The sequence below is a fragment of the Periophthalmus magnuspinnatus genome, chromosome 4 (genome assembly GCF_009829125.3).
Source record: "Periophthalmus magnuspinnatus isolate fPerMag1 chromosome 4, fPerMag1.2.pri, whole genome shotgun sequence".
Lineage (NCBI taxonomy): Eukaryota > Metazoa > Chordata > Actinopteri > Gobiiformes > Gobiidae > Periophthalmus > Periophthalmus magnuspinnatus.
In genome coordinates this window covers 34,408,784-34,429,141 of record NC_047129.1, presented here as the reverse complement: position 1 = coordinate 34,429,141, position 20,358 = coordinate 34,408,784, and the positions used below count along the sequence as shown (strand labels likewise).

The following is a 20,358-nucleotide window of genomic DNA, read 5'->3' as shown; positions in this document are numbered from 1 at the left end:
ATTATTATTATTATTATTATTATTATTAGTTTGTTTTTTTAATTTAAGTGTGTAGTTCTTTTTCGTTCACCTTTCCTTTAATTTGTTCTTTAAATCATTTGTATAATATAAATATATACTTTATAATAATTCATGATGTTTATATTTATTGTATTTATTCTTCTTCTAAAAGTGAAGTAAAAAAAAAACAAAAAACTTTTACGGTTATTTGTATAAAACGTCAAACTGTGAAACCGGAAGTTGAACGTTGGAGTTTCCGGGGTCGTCCTTCTAACCCGGAAGTGTAGTCCTGCGTCCTGTAGTCCTCAGATCACTGTCAGCGCACGGACCGAGCAAAGCTTCATTCAGACGCAGCGATGGGGCCGACAGGTGCGTAAATCCCGCTCTAAATCCACTCTCTGCGCCTAAAACCGCACAATTCCGCACGTATTTGCACATATTCTGAGTATTCTGCGTAACTTTGAATAAATCTACATATAACCTGATATAGCCACACGAGTTAGCACTAGCATTAGCCTAGCTGCTGAACAGAAGGAGCATAAATACACGGGAAAAGTCAGAATAAAAGGTTAAAAATGTATTTTATAATAAAAACCGACAGAGTTTACGTCACGTCACGTGTCCTCAGACTCTCGGACACTTTTGTCTTTGTGGACGTCGCGTTTTTTTCTGTCAAACTTTGCTTAATCATCGAGCTAACGGTGTGCAAAGAGAAGATCCCTAAATCAGACCTGAGGAGACCGGACCTGAGGAGACCGGACCTGAGGAGACCGGACCTAAAGAGACCGGACCTAAGGAGACCGGACCTGAGGAGACCGGACCTGAGGAGACCGGACCTGAGGAGACCGGACCTAAGGAGACCGGACCTGAGGAGACCGGACCTGAGGAGACCGGACCTGAAGAGACCGGACCTCAGGAGACCGGACCTCAGGAGACCGGACCTGAAGAGACCGGACCTGAGGAGACCGGACCTAAAGAGACCGGACCTAAAGAGACCGGACCTAAAGAGACCGGACCTGAGGAGACCGGACCTAAAGAGACCGGACCTGAAGAGACCGGACCTGAAGAGACCGGACCTGAGGAGACCGGACCTAAAGAGACCGGACCTAAAGAGACCGGACCTGAGGAGACCGGACCTAAAGAGACCGGACCTAAAGAGACCGGACCTGAGGAGACCGGACCTAAAGAGACCGGACCTGAGGAGACCGGACCTAAAGAGACCGGACCTAAAGAGACCGGACCTGAGGAGACCGGACCTGAGGAGACCGGACCTGAGGAGACCGGACCTAAAGAGACCGGACCTGAGGAGACCGGACCTAAAGAGACCGGACCTGAGGAGACCGGACCTAAAGAGACCGGACCTGAGGAGACCGGACCTAAAGAGACTGGACCTAAAGAGACTGGACCTGAGGAGACCGGACCTGAGGAGACCGGACCTGAGGAGACCGGACCTAAAGAGACTGGACCTGAGGAGACCGGACCTGAGGAGACCGGACCTGAGGAGACCGGACCTAAAGAGACCGGACCTGAAGAGACCGGACCTGAGGAGACCGGACCTGAGGAGACCGGACCTAAAGAGACCGGACCTAAAGAGACCGGACCTGAGGAGACCGGACCTGAGGAGACCGGACCTGGAGAGACCGGACCTGGAGAGACCGGACCTGAGGAGACCGGACCTGAGGAGACCGGACCTGAGGAGACCGGACCTAAGGAGACCGGACCTGAGGAGACCGGACCTGAGGAGACCGGACCTGAGGAGACCGGACCTGAGGAGACCGGACCTAAAGAGACCGGACCTGGGGAGACCGGACCTGAGGAGACCGGACCTGAGGAGACCGGACCTGAGGAGACCGGACCTGAGGAGACCGGACCTGAATCCCAGAGGCGCGTTTAGATCCTGAATCTGACACATTTAAACCAACAGAGATGGAGGAATATGTATTTATTTACACGATACTGAATACTGCAGTAAAAGTCTTCACTCAGAGTACTGTGCCCTGAGTACTCTGAATACTTTTAATTATACTGTAAAAACTCAACATGGGAAATAACAGTGAAACAAACGTAAATGTGTCTTTAATCGTCTGGACGCGCAGAGTTTGTTTTATTTTTCTCTGACACTTTGCAGTTTCAAACCTACATTGTGATGATTTTAGGAAAGTGAATGTTTTCTGAAGCGATGGACCGATATATCGGTTTGGAGTTCACCTCCTCCTGCTTCACCTCCTCCTGCTTCACCTCCTCCCGCTCCACCTCCTCCTCCCGCTCCACCTCCTCCACCTCCTCCTGCTCCACCTCCTCCTGCTCCACCTGAGCTGTGGACCTCTGTCCCTGGGACACTTTAAGACACATTAAGGAATGGAAACAATATTATTTTTGATGATGAAAGAGAAGTTTGCTTCTGCAGTTTAAGTTTATATTTTAAATGTCATGTGTCTTATGTCTCAAAGGGAGTAAAGTACTATACAGTACTATACAGTACTATACAGTACTATACAGTACTATACAGTACTATACAGTACTCTACAGTACTATACAGTACTATACAGTACTATACAGTACTATACAGTACTACAAGTACACAGCTGTGGTCCTGGGGTTTTTATTTCACTATTGTGTCTGTAAATCCAGATCTGAACATTAATAACAGACAAATCAGGTCCTTCTGTCCCCGAGGTCGCTCCTGTTAGCGTTAGCATTAGCATTAGCAACAGGTTTGATTGACAGCGTTGCTAAGCGCGTGCTCCGTTAAACCAGCGGTGTGGGCGGGAAGGGGCGTTACCTTCAACAGCCTCGCTCCTGATTGGCTCTTTAGTTATTATGATATTCGCGGGCAGAAGTGCGAGGCTCATAAGCTTCACGTGGAGCTGAACGCTGTGGTGACGTCGCTCTGGTGACATCACTCTGGTGGTCGCCGTGGTGACGTCGCTCTGGTGGTCGCCGTGGTGACGTCGCTCTGGTGAACGCCGTGGCGACGTCGCTCTGGTGCACGCCGTGGTGACGCTGCTCTTGTGACGTCGCTCTGGTGAATGCTCTGGTGCACGCCGTGGTGACGCTGCTCTTGTGACGTCGCTCTGGTGAACGCCGTGGCGACGTCGCTCTGGTGCACGCCGTGGTGACGCTGCTCTTGTGACGTCGCTCTGGTGAATGCTCTGGTGCACGCCGTGGTGACGCTGCTCTTGTGACGTCGCTCTGGTGGACGCCGTGGTGACGTCGCTCTGGTGACGTCGCTCTGGTGAACGCCGTGGTGACGTCGCTCTGGTGACGTCGCTCTGGTGCACGCCGTGGTGACGTCTTCCTCTTTACAGGAGAGATGGACCTCAGCTCTTCGGGGCCTGTGATTTCTCAGAATCGTCTCCGTTGGGACCTGAGCCCGGAGCAGATCCTGGAACTGTCCGAAAAGCTGATCTCGGACACGAAGCGCGTGTACGACGCCGTGGGAGCCCTCGACCTCGACACTGTGTCCTTTAGCAACACACTCAAGGCTCTGGCCGACGTGGAGGTGGAGTACACAGGTCAGTGTTAGGGTTGGGGGTTCGATTCCAGACACACAGAATTTAAATAGTTTGTGCTTTCACCAAATCAAGATTGGGACTAAAGATGAGCCTGAACTCTTAACTTAGAGTGTGAATAAACCAGAGCGTCCTGTGTGCGACGTATAGACCTGCAGTAGTGTGTGTGCGCGTCCGTGTGTGCGTCCCTGTGTGTGTGTGTGTCCGTGTGTGTGTGCGTCCGTGTGTGCGTCCGTGTGTGTGGTGGCGGCTCCTCTTTGTGTAAATCTGATGATGTCGTGCTGACTCAGGCCTGGGCCTCTGCTGTGTCTGATCAGCCTTTATCCGACTGTACCTCACAAAAAAACATGAGTTTCCATCACTGCACAGCTCCACACTGACCACACGAGGGCGCCTCCCACACTGACCACACGAGGGCGCCTCCCACACTGACCACACGAGGGCGCCTCCCACACTGACCACACGAGGGCGCCTCCCACACTGACCACACGAGGGCGCCTCCCACAATGACCACAGGAGGGCGCCTCCCACACTGACCACACGAGGACGCCACACACGTCCGTGCACTGCTCTGTGACTCCTTTCTTCTGATGTCTCAATGTTTTGGTCTGTTCAGCCAAATGTCACTGGCTACGAAACTAAACTCTGTGTGGAGTTTGCATGTTCTGTCTGTGTCTCGTCTCTCTTGTGTCTTTGTGTATTGACTCTTGTGTCTTTGTGTATCGTCTCTCGTGTCTTCGTGTATCGTCTCTCGTGTCTTTGCGTATTGACTCTCGTCTCTTGTGTATTGACTCTCGTGTCTTCGTGTATTGACTCTCGTGTCTTATGTCTTTGTGTATTGTCTCTCGTCTTTTTGTGTATTGACTCGTGTCTTTGCGTATTGACTCTCGTCTCTTTGTGTATTGACTCTTGTGTCTTTGTGTATTGACTCTCGTGTCTTGTGTCTTTGTGTATTGTCTCTCTTGTGTCTTTGTGTATTGTCTCTCTTGTGTCTTTGTGTATTGTCTCTCTTGTGTCTTTGTGTATTGACTCTCGTCTCTTTGTGTATTGTCTCTCGTGTCTTCCTGTATTGACTCTCGTGTCTTCCTGTATTGACTCTCGTGTCTTCCTGTATTGACTCTTGTGTCTTCCTGTATTGACTCTCGTGTCTTCCTGTATTGACTCTTGTGTCTTCCTGTATTGACTCTTGTGTCTTCCTGTATTGACTCTCGTGTCTTCCTGTATTGACTCTCGTGTCTCCTTCGTTCCAGTCCAGAGGAACATCCTGGACTTCCCTCAGCACGTGTCTCCGTGTAAAGACGTGAGGAGCGCCAGCACCGACGCCGACAAACGCCTCTCCGAGTTCGACGTGGAGATGAGCATGAGAGAAGACGTTTACCAAAGGATCGTCGCCCTGCAGGTCAGATGCCCTCCCATGTGTCAGATGCCCTCCCTGTGTGTGTCAGATGCCCTCCCTGTGTGTGTCAGATGCCCTCCCCGTGTGTCAGATGTCCTCCCCGTGTGTCAGATGCTTTTGTTGACTTTAAATGTTTTTGTGTTGACTTTAAATGTTTGTGTTGACTTTAAATGTTTGTGTGTTGACTTTAAATGTTTGTGTTGACTTTAAATGTTTGTGTGTTGACTTTAAATTTTTGTGTTGACTTTAAATGTTTGTGTTGACTTTAAATGTTTGCGTTGACTTTAAATGTTTTTGTGTTGACTTTAAATGTTTTTGTGTTGACTTTAAATGTTTTTGTGTTGACTTTAAATGTTTGTGTTGACTTTAAATGTTTGCGTTGACTTTAAATGTTTTTGTGCTGACTTTAAATGTTTTTGTGTTGACTTTAAATGTTTGCGTTGACTTTAAATGTTTTTGTGTTGACTTTAAATGTTTTTGTGTTGACTTTAAATGTTTTTGTGTTGACTTTAAATGTTTTTGTGTTGACTTTAAATGTTTGTGTTGACTTTAAATGTTTGCGTTGACTTTAAATGTTTTTGTGCTGACTTTAAATGTTTTTGTGCTGACTTTAAATGTTTGTGTTGACTTTGAATGTTTGCGTTGACTTTAAATGTTTGTGTTGACTTTAAATGTTTGCGTTGACTTTAAATGTTTGCGTTGACTTTAAATGTTTGCGTTGACTTTAAATGTTTTTGTGTTGACTTTAAATGTTTTTGTGTTGACTTTAAATGTTTTTTCGTTGACTTTAAATGTTTTTGCGTTGACTTTAAATGTTTGCGTTGACTTTAAATGTTTTTGTGTTGACTTTAAATGTTTTTGTGTTGACTTTAAATGTTTGTGTTGACTTTAAATGTTTGTGTTGACTTTAAATGTTTGTGTGTTCTTGTTTCAGAAAAAGGTGGACGCTGAGACCCTGAGTCCAGAGTCCAGACGCTTCATGGAGCGACTGATCAAACTGGGGAAGAGGAACGGGCTGCACCTGCCCAAAGACACACAGGAGGTGCGCCGTTTGCATGCTCTGTCTGCGTGTGTGTGCGCTCACCTCTCCACAGACCTGACTCGTAACCCGTTTACAAACATGTCTCCTGTCGGTTTCCAATGAGATGTTCTTGCTTTGACAGAAGTGGAAACCTTAAACTAAATCAAGGTCAAATCCTTAAAAGAAAAACTCTTTTTTTCCAGGAGATAAAAAACATCAAGAAGAAGCTGAGCAACCTGAGCATCGACTTCAACAAGAACCTGAACGAGGACACGACCAGCCTCAGCTTCAGCCTCCAGGAGCTCGGTCTGTTTATAAATGAATGTATTTATGTACAAAACACACACAACATGACCAGCTTCAGCCTCAGCTTCAGCCTCAGCCTCAGCTTCAGCCTCAGCTTCAGCCTCCAGGGGCTCCGTCTGTGACACATCTCACATACATCTTCTCTGTGGACAGTTTGCTCCTCGGTCTCAGGTCCTCTGCAGACTCTTGAGGACAGAGACACGGTTCATGATGAAACGGGTCGACCTGCCGTGTGATTTTAAACAGCAGCTTTAATCATGACCCTGATTTCATCTTGAATCGTGATCTCTCTGACGTCAGATCTCACGTCGTGTCTTCATCAGTGTCTTTGTCGTTTCTGGAGATGTTTCCTTGGATCTGCTGAAGCTTCGTCTGAGGGTCACAGACTTGTTCATGTATTAATCTGTCCCACTGTGTACAGCCCACAGCGCCCCCCGCTGGTTTGTGTGTCTGCTCCTGACCTCTGACCTCTGACCTGCAGGTGGACTCCCTGAGGACTTCCTGAGCTCTCTGGACAAAGACGGAGACAAACTCAAAGTCACACTGAAGTATCCTCATTATTTCCCCACCATGAAGAAATGTCACGTCCCAGAGACACGACAGAGACTCGAGGAGGCCTTCAACTCACGCTGCAAACAGGTACAAGTACTACAAGTACTACAGTACTACAAGTACTACAGGCCTTCAACTCACGCTGCAAACAGGTACAAGTACTACAGTACTACAAGTACTACAGTACTACAGTACTACAGTACTACAGGCCTTCAACTCACGCTGCAAACAGGTACAAGTACTACAAGTACTACAGTACTACAAGTACTACAGGCCTTCAACTCACGCTGCAAACAGGTACAAGTACTACAAGTACTACAGTACTACAAGTACTACAGTACTACAGTACTACAGTACTACAGTCCTTCAACTCACGCTGCAAACAGGTACAAGTACTACAAGTACTACAGTACTACAAGTACTACAGTACTACAGTACTACAGTACTACAGGCCTTCAACTCACGCTGCAAACAGGTACAAGTACTACAAGTACTACAGTACTACAAGTACTACAGGCCTTCAACTCACGCTGCAAACAGGTACAAGTACTACAAGTACTACAGTACTACAAGTACTACAGGCCTTCAACTCACGCTGCAAACAGGTACAAGTACTACAAGTACTACAGTACTACAAGTACTACAGGCCTTCAACTCACGCTGCAAACAGGTACAAGTACTACAAGTACTACAGTACTACAAGTACTACAGGCCTTCAACTCACGCTGCAAACAGGTACAAGTACTACAAGTACTACAGTACTACAAGTACTACAGGCCTTCAACTCACGCTGCAAACAGGTACAAGTACTACAAGTACTACAGTACTACAGTACTACAGTACTACAGGCCTTCAACTCACGCTGCAAACAGGTACAAGTACTACAGTACTACAGTACTACAGTACTACAGTACTACAGTACTACAGTACTACAGGCCTTCAACTCACGCTGCAAACAGGTACAAGTACTACAGTACTACAGTACTACAGTACTACAGGACTACAGGACTACAGTACTACAGGCCTTCAACTCACGCTGCAAACAGGTACAAGTACTACAAGTACTACAGTACTACAGTACTACAGTACTACAGGCCTTCAACTCACGCTGCAAACAGGTACAAGTACTACAAGTACTACAGTACTACAGACCTTCAACTCACGCTGCAAACAGGTACAAGTACTACAAGTACTACAGTACTACAGTACTACAGTACTACAGTACTACAGTACTACAGGCCTTCAACTCACGCTGCAAACAGGTACAAGTACTACAAGTACTACAGTACTACAGTACTACAGTACTACAGGACTACAGTACTACAGGCCTTCAACTCACGCTGCAAACAGGTACAAGTACTACAAGTACTACAGTACTACAGTACTACAGGCCTTCAACTCACGCTGCAAACAGGTACAAGTACTACAAGTACTACAGTACTACAGTACTACAGACCTTCAACTCACGCTGCAAACAGGTACAAGTACTACAAGTACTACAGTACTACAGTACTACAGTACTACAGTACTACAGGCCTTCAACTCACGCTGCAAACAGGTACAAGTACTACAAGTACTACAGTCCTTCAACTCATGCTGCAAACAGGTACAAGTACTACAAGTACTACAGTCCTTCAACTCACGCTGCAAACAGGTACAAGTACTACAATACTACAGTACTACAGTACTACAGTACTACAGGCCTTCAACTCACGCTGCAAACAGGTACAAGTACTACAATACTACAGTACTACAGTACTACAGTCCTTCAACTCACGCTGCAAACAGGTACAAGTACTACAAGTACTACAATACTACAGTACTACAGTACTACAGGCCTTCAACTCACGCTGCAAACAGGTAAAGTACACACAGGTAAAGAAGTACCATAAATTTCGGACTATAAGCCGCGACTTTTTTTCCACGTTTGAACCCTGCGGCCCAGGGCTGTTCATTACGTCGCATTTTGTGTAGATCACGTCCCGTCATGTCCAGTCACATGACTAATACACAGGACAGTCAGGTCACACCTGACCTGAGGTCACACCTGACCCGAGGTCACACCTGACCCGAGGTCACACCTGACCCGAGGTCACACCTGACCCGAGGTCACACCTGACCCGAGGTCACATCATGGACGCTGCAGAAACAAGCGTGAGTTTAACCCTATAGCGTCGGATCCTATCGTCGCCGATAGAGCGGGTTGTGGACTTTCCAGCAGCGTAACTCCGCCCCCAGTCGTGCTCTCATGTAAATTCAAACGGCGTCTCAAAGTGGAGACATGGGGCTGTCTAAATATTTTACCGTCATTACTGTAATCTGCCTCTGTTGTCCCTGGCGACGAATGAGAGCGCGGCGCTGCGGGGATTTTCACTCATTTATTCGATGCGTAAAATAAAAAATACAGATGGATGTGTAAAATAGAAGTATTTGTGTGAAAAAATGCAGTAAATTCTGATACTTCGTTTAACATGATTTTTATGGCTATAAAAAAAGACAAAACCGCTTTTCTTTCCCATCTCCCCTGTCTCCCCCTGTCTCCCCTCGTCTCCCCTCTCCTCCTCCCTCTCCTCACCCTCTGTTCTGTTCTGCAGGAGAACTCTGAGATCCTGAAGGAGCTGGTGACTCTTCGCGCTCAGAAATGTTCGCTCCTCGGGTTTAAGACTCACGCGGACTTTGTGCTGGAGATGAACATGGCCAAGAGCGCGCACAAGGTCGCCTCTTTCCTCGGTAACAGCACACGCACGTTTCTATTGGACGAGCCAAATAAAAAGAGTTGATTTCATGAACGTGAACAGAACAGGATGGAGAGACATTAAACATAAAACATAAAACATCATTTCCTTCTTAAAAATGTGTAAACCCAGTCACACAAGCTCTTCTATTTCCACACAGAGAGGTCAGATATTTATGATTTGAACAGAGGTGGAGGAGGTGGAGGAGGTGGAGGAGGTGGAGGAGGTGGAGGAGGTGGAGGAGGTGGAGGAGGAGGAGGAGGAGGAGGTGGAGGAGGCGTGGTCCTGCTCCTGAATCTGTCAGTCATATTAACTCCATATATCCACGATGTTGAAGAATCAGACACGGGGCTCATTAAAAACACGCTGACCATCACACAGAACTGAACCTCCATCTTCTTTACAGTCTGATCATCTGCCTCCACCTCCTCCACCTCCTCCTGCTCCTCCTGCTCAGCTCTAATCTCACAGCTGAAGTAGACGGGCGATACTTCTCCATCCCCGTGTTTTAAGACGTTATAGTGAGTTTAAAACCTCGCAGCTGTTCCTTTGTTTTTAATTACTGATACACTGTGGAGACGTCACGCTGGGGGGTGTTCTACGTGTATCTCTATGATGGAATGTTCATCGGTTACCATGGTGACACGCGCACACATTAGCAAACGCTGTCCAAAAAACCTTTAAGATCATCTGAAAATAAACACATGTCCAGGAGCCTGTGACCAGTGTGGCCTGTTTAGGAGTTTGATTTTACACAAAAAGGTGAGACTGACTGTTGGCTAATGCTAATGCTAATGCTAATGCTAATGCTAGCTTGTAACTGTAATGTTATTGGAGAGGGACTTGTTTAACAGCACAAATCAGCTCATCTGTTGGCGTTCAGATAAGTCTTAATGGTCAGATTGTGTCAGATTAAAGTCTAACAGGCCTCAGACAGAGCAGTGCCTCCAGTTAGCGTTATACCCCCAGAGAAGGTTGATGACTGATGTTTCTAGTTTAAACCTTACAGCTGTTTCTTGTTTGTTATAGAGGAGCTGTCCTGTAAACTGCGCCCCCTGGGGGTGGAGGAGAGGGACGTTCTGCTCAACCTGAAGAAGAAAGAGTGTGAGAAGAGACAGCTGCCGTTTGACGGACAGCTCCACGCCTGGGACACCAGATACTTCATGACACAGGTCAGACGAGTTTACTCTGTGTACATCCAAATATTATACACCAGGGTCTGTCCTCCTCACGCCACCAAAACTATACTCCTGGTCCTGGTCTGGTCCTGGTCTGGTCCTGATTCAGTCCCGGTTTAGGTTCCGGTTTAGTCCTGCTTTAGTCCTGTGTTAGTCCTGGTTTAGTCCTGGTTTAGTCCTGTGTTAGTCCTGCTTTAGTCCCGTTTTAGTCCCGTTTTAGTTCCGTTTTAGTTCCGTTTTAGTCCCGTTTTAGTCTCGGTTTAGTCCCGTTTTAGTCTCGGTTTAGTCCCGGTCCAGCCCTGCTTTAGTCCTGGTTTAGTCCTGTGTTAGTCCTGGTTTAGTCCTGCTTTAGTCCTGTTTTAGTCCTGCTTTAGTCCTGTTTTAGTCCTGGTTTAGTCCTCCTTTAGTCCTCCTTTAGTCCTCCTTTAGTCCTCCTTTAGTCCTGCTTTAGTCTCTGCTTTAGTCCTGTTTTAGTCCTGGTTTAGTCCTGTTTTAGTCCTGGTTTAGTCCTGCTTTAGTCCTGTTTTAGTCCTGGTTCAGTCCTGCTTTAGTCCCGTTTTAGTCCTGTGTTAGTCCTGCTTTAGTCGTTTTAGTCCTGCTTTAGTCCCGGTCCAGTCCCCGTCCAGTCCCCGTCCAGCTGGTTTAGTCCTGTTTTAGTCCTGGTTTAGTCATGATTTAGTCCCCGTCCAGTCCCCGTCCAGTCCCCGTCCAGTCCCCGTCCAGTCCCCGTCCAGTCCCGGTCCAGCTCCTTCAGTCCTGTTCTCTGGTCTCAGGTGGAGGAGACCCAGTACGCTGTGGACCAGAACCAGCTGAAGGAGTACTTCCCGATGGAGGTGGTGACTCAGGGGCTGTTGGACATTTATCAGGAGCTGTTGGGGCTGTCGTTCGAGCGGGTGGCGAACGCGTCCGTGTGGCACCCGGACGTCACTCTGTACCACGTGAGCGACCGGAGCAGCGGGCACACCGTGGGACAGTTCTACCTCGACCTGTATCCACGGTAACGCCGCAAACATCACAGAGCGACGCCTACGACGGGCTCAGAGCAGCACATTTAAGAGACAGGGTTTTAGGTTTTTGTTTGTTTAGTTTTTCGTTATTTTTGTTTTTATTTAGGACACTCTCTCTCTCTTTGTGCCAGTATAGTTCTGACCCTCTCTCTCTCTGACCCTCTCTCTCTCTGACCCTCTCTCTCTCTGACCCTCTCTCTCTCTTTGTGCCCGTGTCAGAGAGGGTAAGTACGGGCACGCCGCGTGCTTCGGCCTGCAGCCCGGGTGCCTGTTGCCCGACGGCTCCAGGCAGATGTCTGTGGCGGCGATGGTGGCCAACTTCAGCAAACCCACGGCCGACGCTCCAGCTCTGCTCCAGCACGACGAGGTGGAGACCTACTTCCACGAGTTTGGACACGTCATGCACCAGCTCTGTGCCCAGGTACCACCGCACGTGTGGTGCCAGTGTGGGGTGTGGTTTGGTGGTGCGGTCTGGTGGTGTGGTGTGGTGTGGTGGTGCGGTCTGGTGGTGTGGTGGTGCGGTCTGGTGGTGCGGTCTGGTGGTGTGGTGTGGTGGTCTTGTGGTCTGGTCTGGTGGTGTGGTCTTGTGGTCTGGTGGTCTGGTGGTGTGGTCTGGTGGTGTGGTCCGGTGGTGTGGTCTGGTGGTGTGGTCTGCTGGTCTGGTGGTGTGGTCTGGTGGTGTGGTCCGGTGGTGTGGTCTGGTGGTGTGGTCCGGTGGTGTGGTCTGCTGGTCTGGTGGTGTGGTCTGGTGGTGTGGTCCGGTGGTGTGGTCTGCTGGTCTGGTGGTGTGGTCTGGTGGTGTGGTCCGGTGGTGTGGTCTGGTGGTCTGGTGGTGTGGTCCGGTGGTCTGGTCCGGTGGTCTGGTCCGGTGGTGCTCGTCCCTGACCTGTGCCTTGTCCTTCAGGCGGACTATGCCATGTTCAGTGGGACTCATGTGGAGAGGGACTTTGTGGAAGCTCCGTCTCAGATGTTGGAAAACTGGGTTTGGGAAAAGGAGCCTCTGCAGAGAATGTCCAAACATTATAAAACCGGAGCGCCGATCCCAGACGAGCTGCTCGACAAGCTCATCAAGTCCAGACTCGCCAACACCGGTCAGCTCCTCCTCCTGTCTGTCCCCGTCTCCTCCTGTCTCCTCTTGTCCATCTGTGTCTCCTCCTGTCTGTCCCTGTCTCCTCCTGTCTCCTCTTGTCCATCCATGTCTCCTCCTGTCTGTCCCTGTCTCCTCCTGTCTCCTCTTGTCCATCCGTGTCTCCTCTTGTCCATCCGTGTCTCCTCCTGTCTCCTCCTGTCTGTCCCTGTCTCCTCTTTTCCATCCCTGTCTCCTCCTGTCCGTCCCTGTCTCCTCCTGTCCGTCCCTGTCTCCTCCTGTCCGTCCCTGTCTCCTCCTGTCTGTCCCTGTCTCCTCCTGTCTGTCCCTGTCTCCTCCTGTCTCCTCTTGTCCATCCGTGTCTCCTCCTGTCTCCTCCTGTCTGTCCCTGTCTCCTCTTGTCCATCACTGTCTCCTCCCGTCTGTCCCTGTCTCCTCCTGTCTGACCCCTCTCTGACCCATGTTCTGACCCCTGTCTGACCTCTGTCTGACCCATGTTCTGTCCTCAGGCCTGTTTAACCTGCGTCAGATCGTTCTGGCCAAAGTGGACCAGGCTCTGCACACGAGGAGCGGCCTGGACCCGGCGGAGGAGTACCAGAGGCTGTGTGTGGAGGTGCTGGGGATCCCCTCCTCTCCAGGTACTGCCCCACGACTCTCGGACGCTAACTGTAGGCACCGCACTGTCCAGAGATCTGTTAGTCTGTGCTTTAATTTAACACAATCTGACCAGAACGATCTGATTTATCTGAGCTACAACAGGAGATTGTTACAAAACATTATAGACACAGGCTAGCATTAGCATTAGCATTAGCATTAGCATTAGCCAACAGTTTGTCAGTGAGTCACTCTCACCTTTAGCTCAGACTGACCTCAGACTGACCTCAGACTGACCTCAGACTCCTGATGAAGTGGAATGTTCAGCACCGTAACTGCTGAACATTCTACCATAGACATAAAGGTAGAACACCCTGAGCATGATGTCACTGTGAGGCATGGACAGGCCTCATGTGACGGATCAGACCCTCCAGATTCTCTCTCTGAGCTGCAGGTGCCGGGGTTTAGGCCGTGGCCAATCAGAGAGAGGCATTTTTATTACATCATCAAAGTTCAAAGTTCAGATCTGGGTTAAAGATGGCTGCAGATTAAGGTTGGGATGAGTAAACAGAAGTGAATGTGTTTCAGGCACCAACATGCCCGCCACGTTCGGACACTTGGCCGGAGGATACGACGCTCAGTACTACGGGTATCTGTGGAGCGAGGTGTTTTCTATGGACATGTTCTACGCCCGCTTCAAACAGGAGGGCATCATGAACCCCAAGGTAAGAGCGCCCGTCACACACGAGGAGCGCCCGTCACACACACAAGGAGGCGCCCGTCACACACAAGGAGCGCCCGTCACACACGAGGAGCGCCCGTCACACACGAGGGGGCGCCCGTCACACACGAGGAGCGCCCGTCACACACAAGGGGGCGCCCGTCACACACGAGGAGCGCCCGTCACACACGAGGAGCGCCCGTCACACACGAGGAGCGCCCGTCACACGCAAGGGGCGCACGTCACACACGAGGAGCACCCGTCACACACGAGGAGCGCCCGTCACACGCAAGGGGGCGCCCGTCACACACAAGGAGCGCCCGTCACACACGAGGAGCGCCCGTCACACACGAGGAGCGCCCGTCACACGCAAGGGGCGCCCGTCACACGCAAGGAGCGCCCGTCACACGCAAGGGGCGCCCGTCACACGCAAGGAGCGCCCGTCACACACGAGGAGCGCCCGTCACACACGAGGAGCGCCCGTCACACACACAAGGAGGCGCCCGTCACACACGAGGAGCGCCCATCCTGAAGTTGGATGTTCAAAGTTTTTTCTGTTGTTGAGTTTTTGTTTTCAATGACGTCTGTTTTTGAGTAATATTTGTGTCCCTGTGTCTTCTCTCTTCCTCTGTCCCCCTCTCTCTTCTCTCCATTCTCTCTCTTCTCTCTCTTCTCTCTCTTCTCTCTCTTCTCTCTCTTCCTCTCCCTTCTCTCTGTTCTCTCTCTTCCTCTCTCTTCTCTCCATTCTCTCTATTCTCTCTCTTCTCTCTGTCTCTGTTCTCTCTCTTCCTCTCGCTTCTCTATTTTCTCTCTCTTCCTCTGTCCCCCTCTCTGTTCTCTCTCTTCTCTCTCTTCCTCTCTCTTCTCTCTGTTCTGTCTCTTCCTCTCTCTTCCTCTCTCTTCTCTCTCTTCTCTCTGTTCTCTCTCTTCCTCTCTCTTCTCTCTGTTCTCTCTCTTCTCTCTGTTCTGTCTCTTCTCTCTCTTCCTCTCTGTTCTCTCTCTTCTCTCTGTTCTCTCTCTTCCTCTCTCTTCTCTCTGTTCTCTCTGTTCTCTCTCTTCCTCTCTCTTCTCTCTGTTCTCTCTCTTCCTCTGTCCCCCTCTCTGTTCTCTCTCTTCTCTCTCTTCTCTCTGTTCTCTCTCTTCCTCTCTCTTCTCTCTGTTCTCTCTGTTCTCTCTCTTCCTCTGTCCCCCTCTCTCTTCCTCTCTCTTCTCTCTGTTCTCTCTCTTCCTCTGTCCCCCTCTCTCTTCCTCTCTCTTCCTCTCTCTTCCTCTCCGTCCCCTCCGTCCTCTCCGTCAGGTGGGTCTGGACTACCGTCGGTTCATCTTGGGCCCTGGAGGTTCTCAGGACGCGTCTGAGATGTTGAGGAAGTTCCTCGGGAGAGAACCTAAACAAGAGGCCTTCCTCCTGAGCAAAGGATTAACTGTACCTGAGAACACGCCCACTCCCTGCTGACCAATCACAGAGCAACACTCACGACCTGCAGCCAATCACAGCGCGGCCCTGTCCCCGCTGACCAATCACGGCGCATTTCTATGGACTCAGTTTTTCTTAAGTGTTCTGTAGAGTTTGGGTTTTACTGAAAAATAAACAACAATTTGCGGTTAAACATTTAATCTCTGCTTCAATTCTGACTTTAGTGAACAGAAGGTCCCTGGGTTTAGTCCTGGTTTAGTCCCGGTTTAGTCCTGGTTTAGTCCCAGTTTAGTCCCGGTTCAGTCCTGGTTCAGTCCCGGTTTAGTCCTGGTTTAGTCCTGGTTTAGTCCTGGTTCAGTCCCGGTTCAGTCCCGGTTTAGTCCTGGTTCGGTCCCGGTTTAGTCCCGGTTTAGTCCTGGTTCAGTCCTGGTTTAGCCCTGGTTTAGTCCCGGTTTAGTCCCGGTTTAGTCCTGGTTTAGTCCTGCTTTAGTCCTGGTTCAGTCCCAGTTCAGTCCCAGTTCAGTCCCAGTTTAGTCCCGGTTCAGTCCCGGTTCAGTCCCGGTTTAGTCCTGGTTTAGTCCTGGTTTAGTCCTGGTTTAGTCCTGGTTCAGTCCCGGTTTAGTCCTGGTTCGGTCCCGGTTTAGTCCCGGTTTAGTCCTGGTTCAGTCCTGGTTTAGCCCTGGTTTAGTCCCGGTTTAGTCCCGGTTTAGTCCTGGTTTAGTCCTGCTTTAGTCCCGGTTCAGTCCCGGTTTAGTCCCGGTTTAGTCCCGGTTTAGCCCTGGTTTAGCCCTGGTTTAGTCCTGGTTTAGTTCTTCCCAAAGCCTTGTACATCGACCTTATTTTTCTCAGTTGTTCTTTGCCTGCAGCTGTTTTGTCTTTAACTCTTCAGGGACGGTTACATCAAACTCACCTGCGCTTCACCTGTGCTTCACCCGTGCTTCACCCGTGCTTCACCTGTGCTTCACCCGTGCTTCACCTGCGCTTCACCTGTGCTTCACCTGTGCTTCACCTGTGCTTCACCTGTGCTTCACTTGTCTCTTTTTTGTTACATGTTGCAGATTTTTAGTTTTTCATTTTTGTTTTTCCAAACTGAGAAGCGCCGCCCCTTCGAGAGGGGCCGAGAGGGGAGAGGGGGGCAGAGAGGGGCCGAGAGGGGACGAGAGGGGCCGAGAGGGGCCGAGAGGGGCAGAGAGGGGCCGAGAGGGGAGAGAGGGGCAGAGAGGGGGAGAGGGGGGCCGAGAGGGGCAGAGAGGGGCCGAGAGGGGGAGAGAGGGGCCGAGAGGGGCAGAGAGGGGCCGAGAGGGGAGAGAGGGGGAGAGAGGGGCCGAGAGGGGCCGAGAGGGGCCGAGAGGGGCCGAGAGGGGAGAGAGGGGCCGAGAGGGGAGAGAGGGGCAGAGAGGGGGAGAGGGGGGCCGAGAGGGGAGAGAGGGGCAGAGAGGGGGAGAGGGGGGCCGAGAGGGGCCGAGAGGGGAGAGAGGGGCAGAGGGGCAGAGAGGGGCAGAGTTCAGGAGCCTCACAGTCTGTGGACACAGACTGTTGGTCTGGATGTTCTGGTCCGTTTGGACCTGGACCTTGTCCCTGAGGGCAGCAGGTGAAGGTGCAGGGTGGTGTTGGTCCCACAGGGTGATGTTCACTCTTCTCAGGTTTACTGGTTCAATCGCTGCTCAAATCACTGCACACTGCCTTTATGCCTTTGAGCACGACACACCAGAAATCTGAGCATGATCTGATTTAGTTATTTCAGTTTCAGAGTTGTCAGATTATCCTGCAGTAATCAGATTTCTGTCTGATGCAGGTTTTCACGAGGAAAAATATCAAAACAAAATCAGACTGATGTGACAAAGATGGAAGTTATTTTAAAACTGTGACTTATGCTCAGGTGCGACTGATTCACTGACACCTGTCACCAGCTCATTTTGGTAATCTGATTTCTCCTGTGCCAGAAATCAGATCTAAGTATTGGGTTATCTGATTACTCTAGTGATCTGATTACTGTAGTCTGATTATCACTGGCTGTTTTTACCTGCACACAAAGAAGCAGATTATTATCAGATTATTCAAATGTGTTGCTTTAAAGTAAAGATTAACAATAGTAAAAATAAACAAAATTCAATTCAAAGGGGCGGCATTAAAGCAGGAGAATCACTGTGGATGGACGGACTCCAGAAGAGTCAGAGAGTCAGAGTCAGAGAGTCTGAGTCTGAGTCTGAGTCTGAGTCTGAGTCTGAGTCTGAGTCTCAGTCTCAGTCTCAGTCTCAGTCTCAGTCTCAGTCTCAGTCTCAGTCTCAGTCTCAGTCTCAGTCTCAGTCTCAGAGTGGAGTTAATGATGAGGTTTGAGAAGGAAAAGGAGCCGAGGGACAACAGTCGCTCTGGAGACGATTCCCCAAACATCAGAGAGATCAGAGGAGGAGCAAGATCTGAAAACAACCCCCACAGACAAAGAGCCACAACAAGCCACAGCACAGAGGAGAAGGAGCCACGACGAGCCACATTAACACACAGCACAGGATGAAGGAGCCATGACGCTCTGACACAGTCTGAGGAGTCACTTTTCAGGTGTTTTTCCTGGATGTTTTGGGCTCGTTCTTGGATTTTTCTGTTCATTACATTTGACCTCAGCTGTTTTTCTATTTTTTTTACTTTTGGATCTGGACTTTTTTAAACTTTAGGACAAAAAAAATGAAATGATAATATATTTTTAAAAGTCACATTTCACTATTTAATTGGCCTTGGCTTTTTACTTTTTCTCACTCAAACATGTTTTAGTCTCAGGCGTTTTCTCGTTTAAAAGAGAAATTTATTTTTAAAAGGTCAAATGTTCAAATGCTGTTTATTTTCTGAAGACATTATTTTTGACGTGTAACTTGATTTTTGAAGCGGCATAAGACTTTTATTGTTGGAAAATGTCGAAGGAAGGAGCAACGGGAGGAGGAGCAACAGGAGGAGGAGCAACAGGAGTACAGGGAGGAGCATCCGGAGGAGGAGCACCGGGAGGAGGAGCAACAGGAGGAGGAGCAACAGGAGTACAGGGAGGAGCATCCGGAGGAGGAGCACCGGGAGGAGGAGCAACAGGAGGAGGAGCAACAGGAGTACAGGGAGGAGCATCCGGAGGAGGAGCACCGGGAGGAGGAGCACCGGGAGGAGGAGCGGGGAGTCTGCAGGAGCTCCTTCGGGGAAAGCCTCACCTGGGCCCAGCCTGTGCCTCCAACATGCTCCGCATCTTCATCAGCTCCTCGTTCAGTGGTGAGGAGGCGCTCGGGGAGGCGCTCGGGGAGGCGCTCGGGGAGGTGCTCGGGGAGGTGCTCGGAGGGTTTGAGTCAGAACATCACAGTGATGTAATATATGTTATTTACATGATATAATTCTTTTACTTTTATGAATTAATTTCTCATTTTTCAGTTTGTAGCAGAGACTAAAAATGAGACATGAAATGAGGAGAATTCAACTCAGAACTTCACCTCCACGTTTTTAAATATCGCATTTTCCGGACTATGAGTCAAATGTTTTTTTTTTATTTTTATAGTTTGTCTGGGGCTGCGACTTATACTCAGGTGTGACTTATCCTCAGGTGTGACTTATCCTCAGGTGTGACTTATCCTCAGGTGTGACTTATACTCAGGTGTGACTTATCCTCAGGTGTGACTTATACTCAGGTGTGACTTATCCTCAGGTGTGACTTATACTCAGGTGTGACTTATCCTCAGGTGTGACTTATACTCAGGTGTGACTTATACTCAGGTGTGACTTATACTCAGGTGTGACTTATACTCAGGTGTGACTTATACTCACTTATCCTCAGGTGTGACTTATCCTCAGGTGTGACTTATCCTCAGGTGTGACTTATACTCAGGTGTGACTTATCCTCAGGTGTGACTTATACTCAGGTGTGACTTATCCTCAGGTGTGACTTATCCTCAGGTGTGACTTATACTCAGGTGTGACTTATCCTCAGGTGTGACTTATACTCAGGTGTGACTTATACTCACTTATCCTCAGGTGTGACTTATACTCAGGTGTGACTTATACTCAGGTGTGACTTATACTCACTTATACTCAGGTGTGACTTATACTCGGGTGTGACTTATACTCAGGTGTGACTTATACTCAGGTGTGACTTATACTCAGGTGTGACTTATCCTCAGGTGTGACTTATCCTCAGGTGTGACTTATCCTCAGGTGTGACTTATACTCAGGTGTGACTTATACTCACTTATCCTCAGGTGTGACTTATACTCAGGTGTGACTTATCCTCAGGTGTGACTTATCCTCAGGTGTGACTTATACTCAGGTGTGACTTATCCTCAGGTGTGACTTATACTCAGGTGTGACTTATCCTCAGGTGTGACTTATCCTCAGGTGTGACTTATCCTCAGGTGTGACTTATACTCAGGTGTGACTTATCCTCAGGTGTGACTTATACTCAGGTGTGACTTATACTCACTTATCCTCAGGTGTGACTTATACTCAGGTGTGACTTATACTCAGGTGTGACTTATACTCAGGTGTGACTTATACTCACTTATACTCAGGTGTGACTTATACTCAGGTGTGACTTATACTCAGGTGTGACTTATACTCACTTATACTCAGGTGTGACTTATACTCAGGTGTGACTTATACTCAGGTGTGACTTATACTCAGGTGTAACTTATACTCACTTATACTCAGGTGTGACTTATACTCAGGTGTGACTTATCCTCAGGTGTGACTTATCCTCAGGTGTGACTTATACTCACTTATCCTCAGGTGTGACTTATACTCAGGTGTGACTTATACTCAGGTGTGACTTATACTCAGGTGTGACTTATCCTCAGGTGTGACTTATACTCAGGTGT

At 49.1% G+C, this 20,358-nt stretch overlaps 2 protein-coding genes across 2 annotated transcripts in view; both read left to right on the top strand.

The window, feature by feature from the left end:
* Positions 1–291: 291 nt before the first annotated feature.
* thop1 (thimet oligopeptidase 1) lies at positions 292–15,716 on the top strand. The gene is made up of 14 exons (XM_033965879.2): positions 292–369; positions 3,309–3,515; positions 4,763–4,911; positions 5,843–5,950; positions 6,133–6,235; positions 6,717–6,874; positions 9,382–9,517; positions 10,552–10,694; positions 11,474–11,697; positions 11,927–12,128; positions 12,612–12,798; positions 13,304–13,432; positions 13,977–14,113; positions 15,407–15,716. The coding sequence occupies exons 1-14, from the start codon at positions 357–359 to the stop codon at positions 15,560–15,562; spliced, it is 2,052 nt and encodes a 683-aa protein (XP_033821770.1). The 5' UTR covers positions 292–356; the 3' UTR covers positions 15,563–15,716.
* Positions 15,717–18,732: 3,016 nt separating this feature from the next.
* nwd1 (NACHT and WD repeat domain containing 1) overlaps positions 18,733–20,358 on the top strand; it is a 19,430-nt gene continuing 17,804 nt past the window's right edge. The window contains exon 1 of the mRNA XM_055221578.1: positions 18,733–18,766. Coding sequence (XP_055077553.1) covers positions 18,733–18,766 — 34 coding nt within the window. The remainder of the gene's footprint in view (positions 18,767–20,358) is intronic.

What these genes read in the sequence shown, in the direction of transcription:
- thop1 (XM_033965879.2), top strand. An exon ending in CCAGATACTTCATGACACAG is followed by an intron (nt 10,695 to 11,473) that starts GTCAGACGAGTT and finishes CTCTGGTCTCAG; the next exon opens with GTGGAGGAGACCCAGTACGC. An exon ending in AGGGCATCATGAACCCCAAG is followed by an intron (nt 14,114 to 15,406) that starts GTAAGAGCGCCC and finishes CCTCTCCGTCAG; the next exon opens with GTGGGTCTGGACTACCGTCG.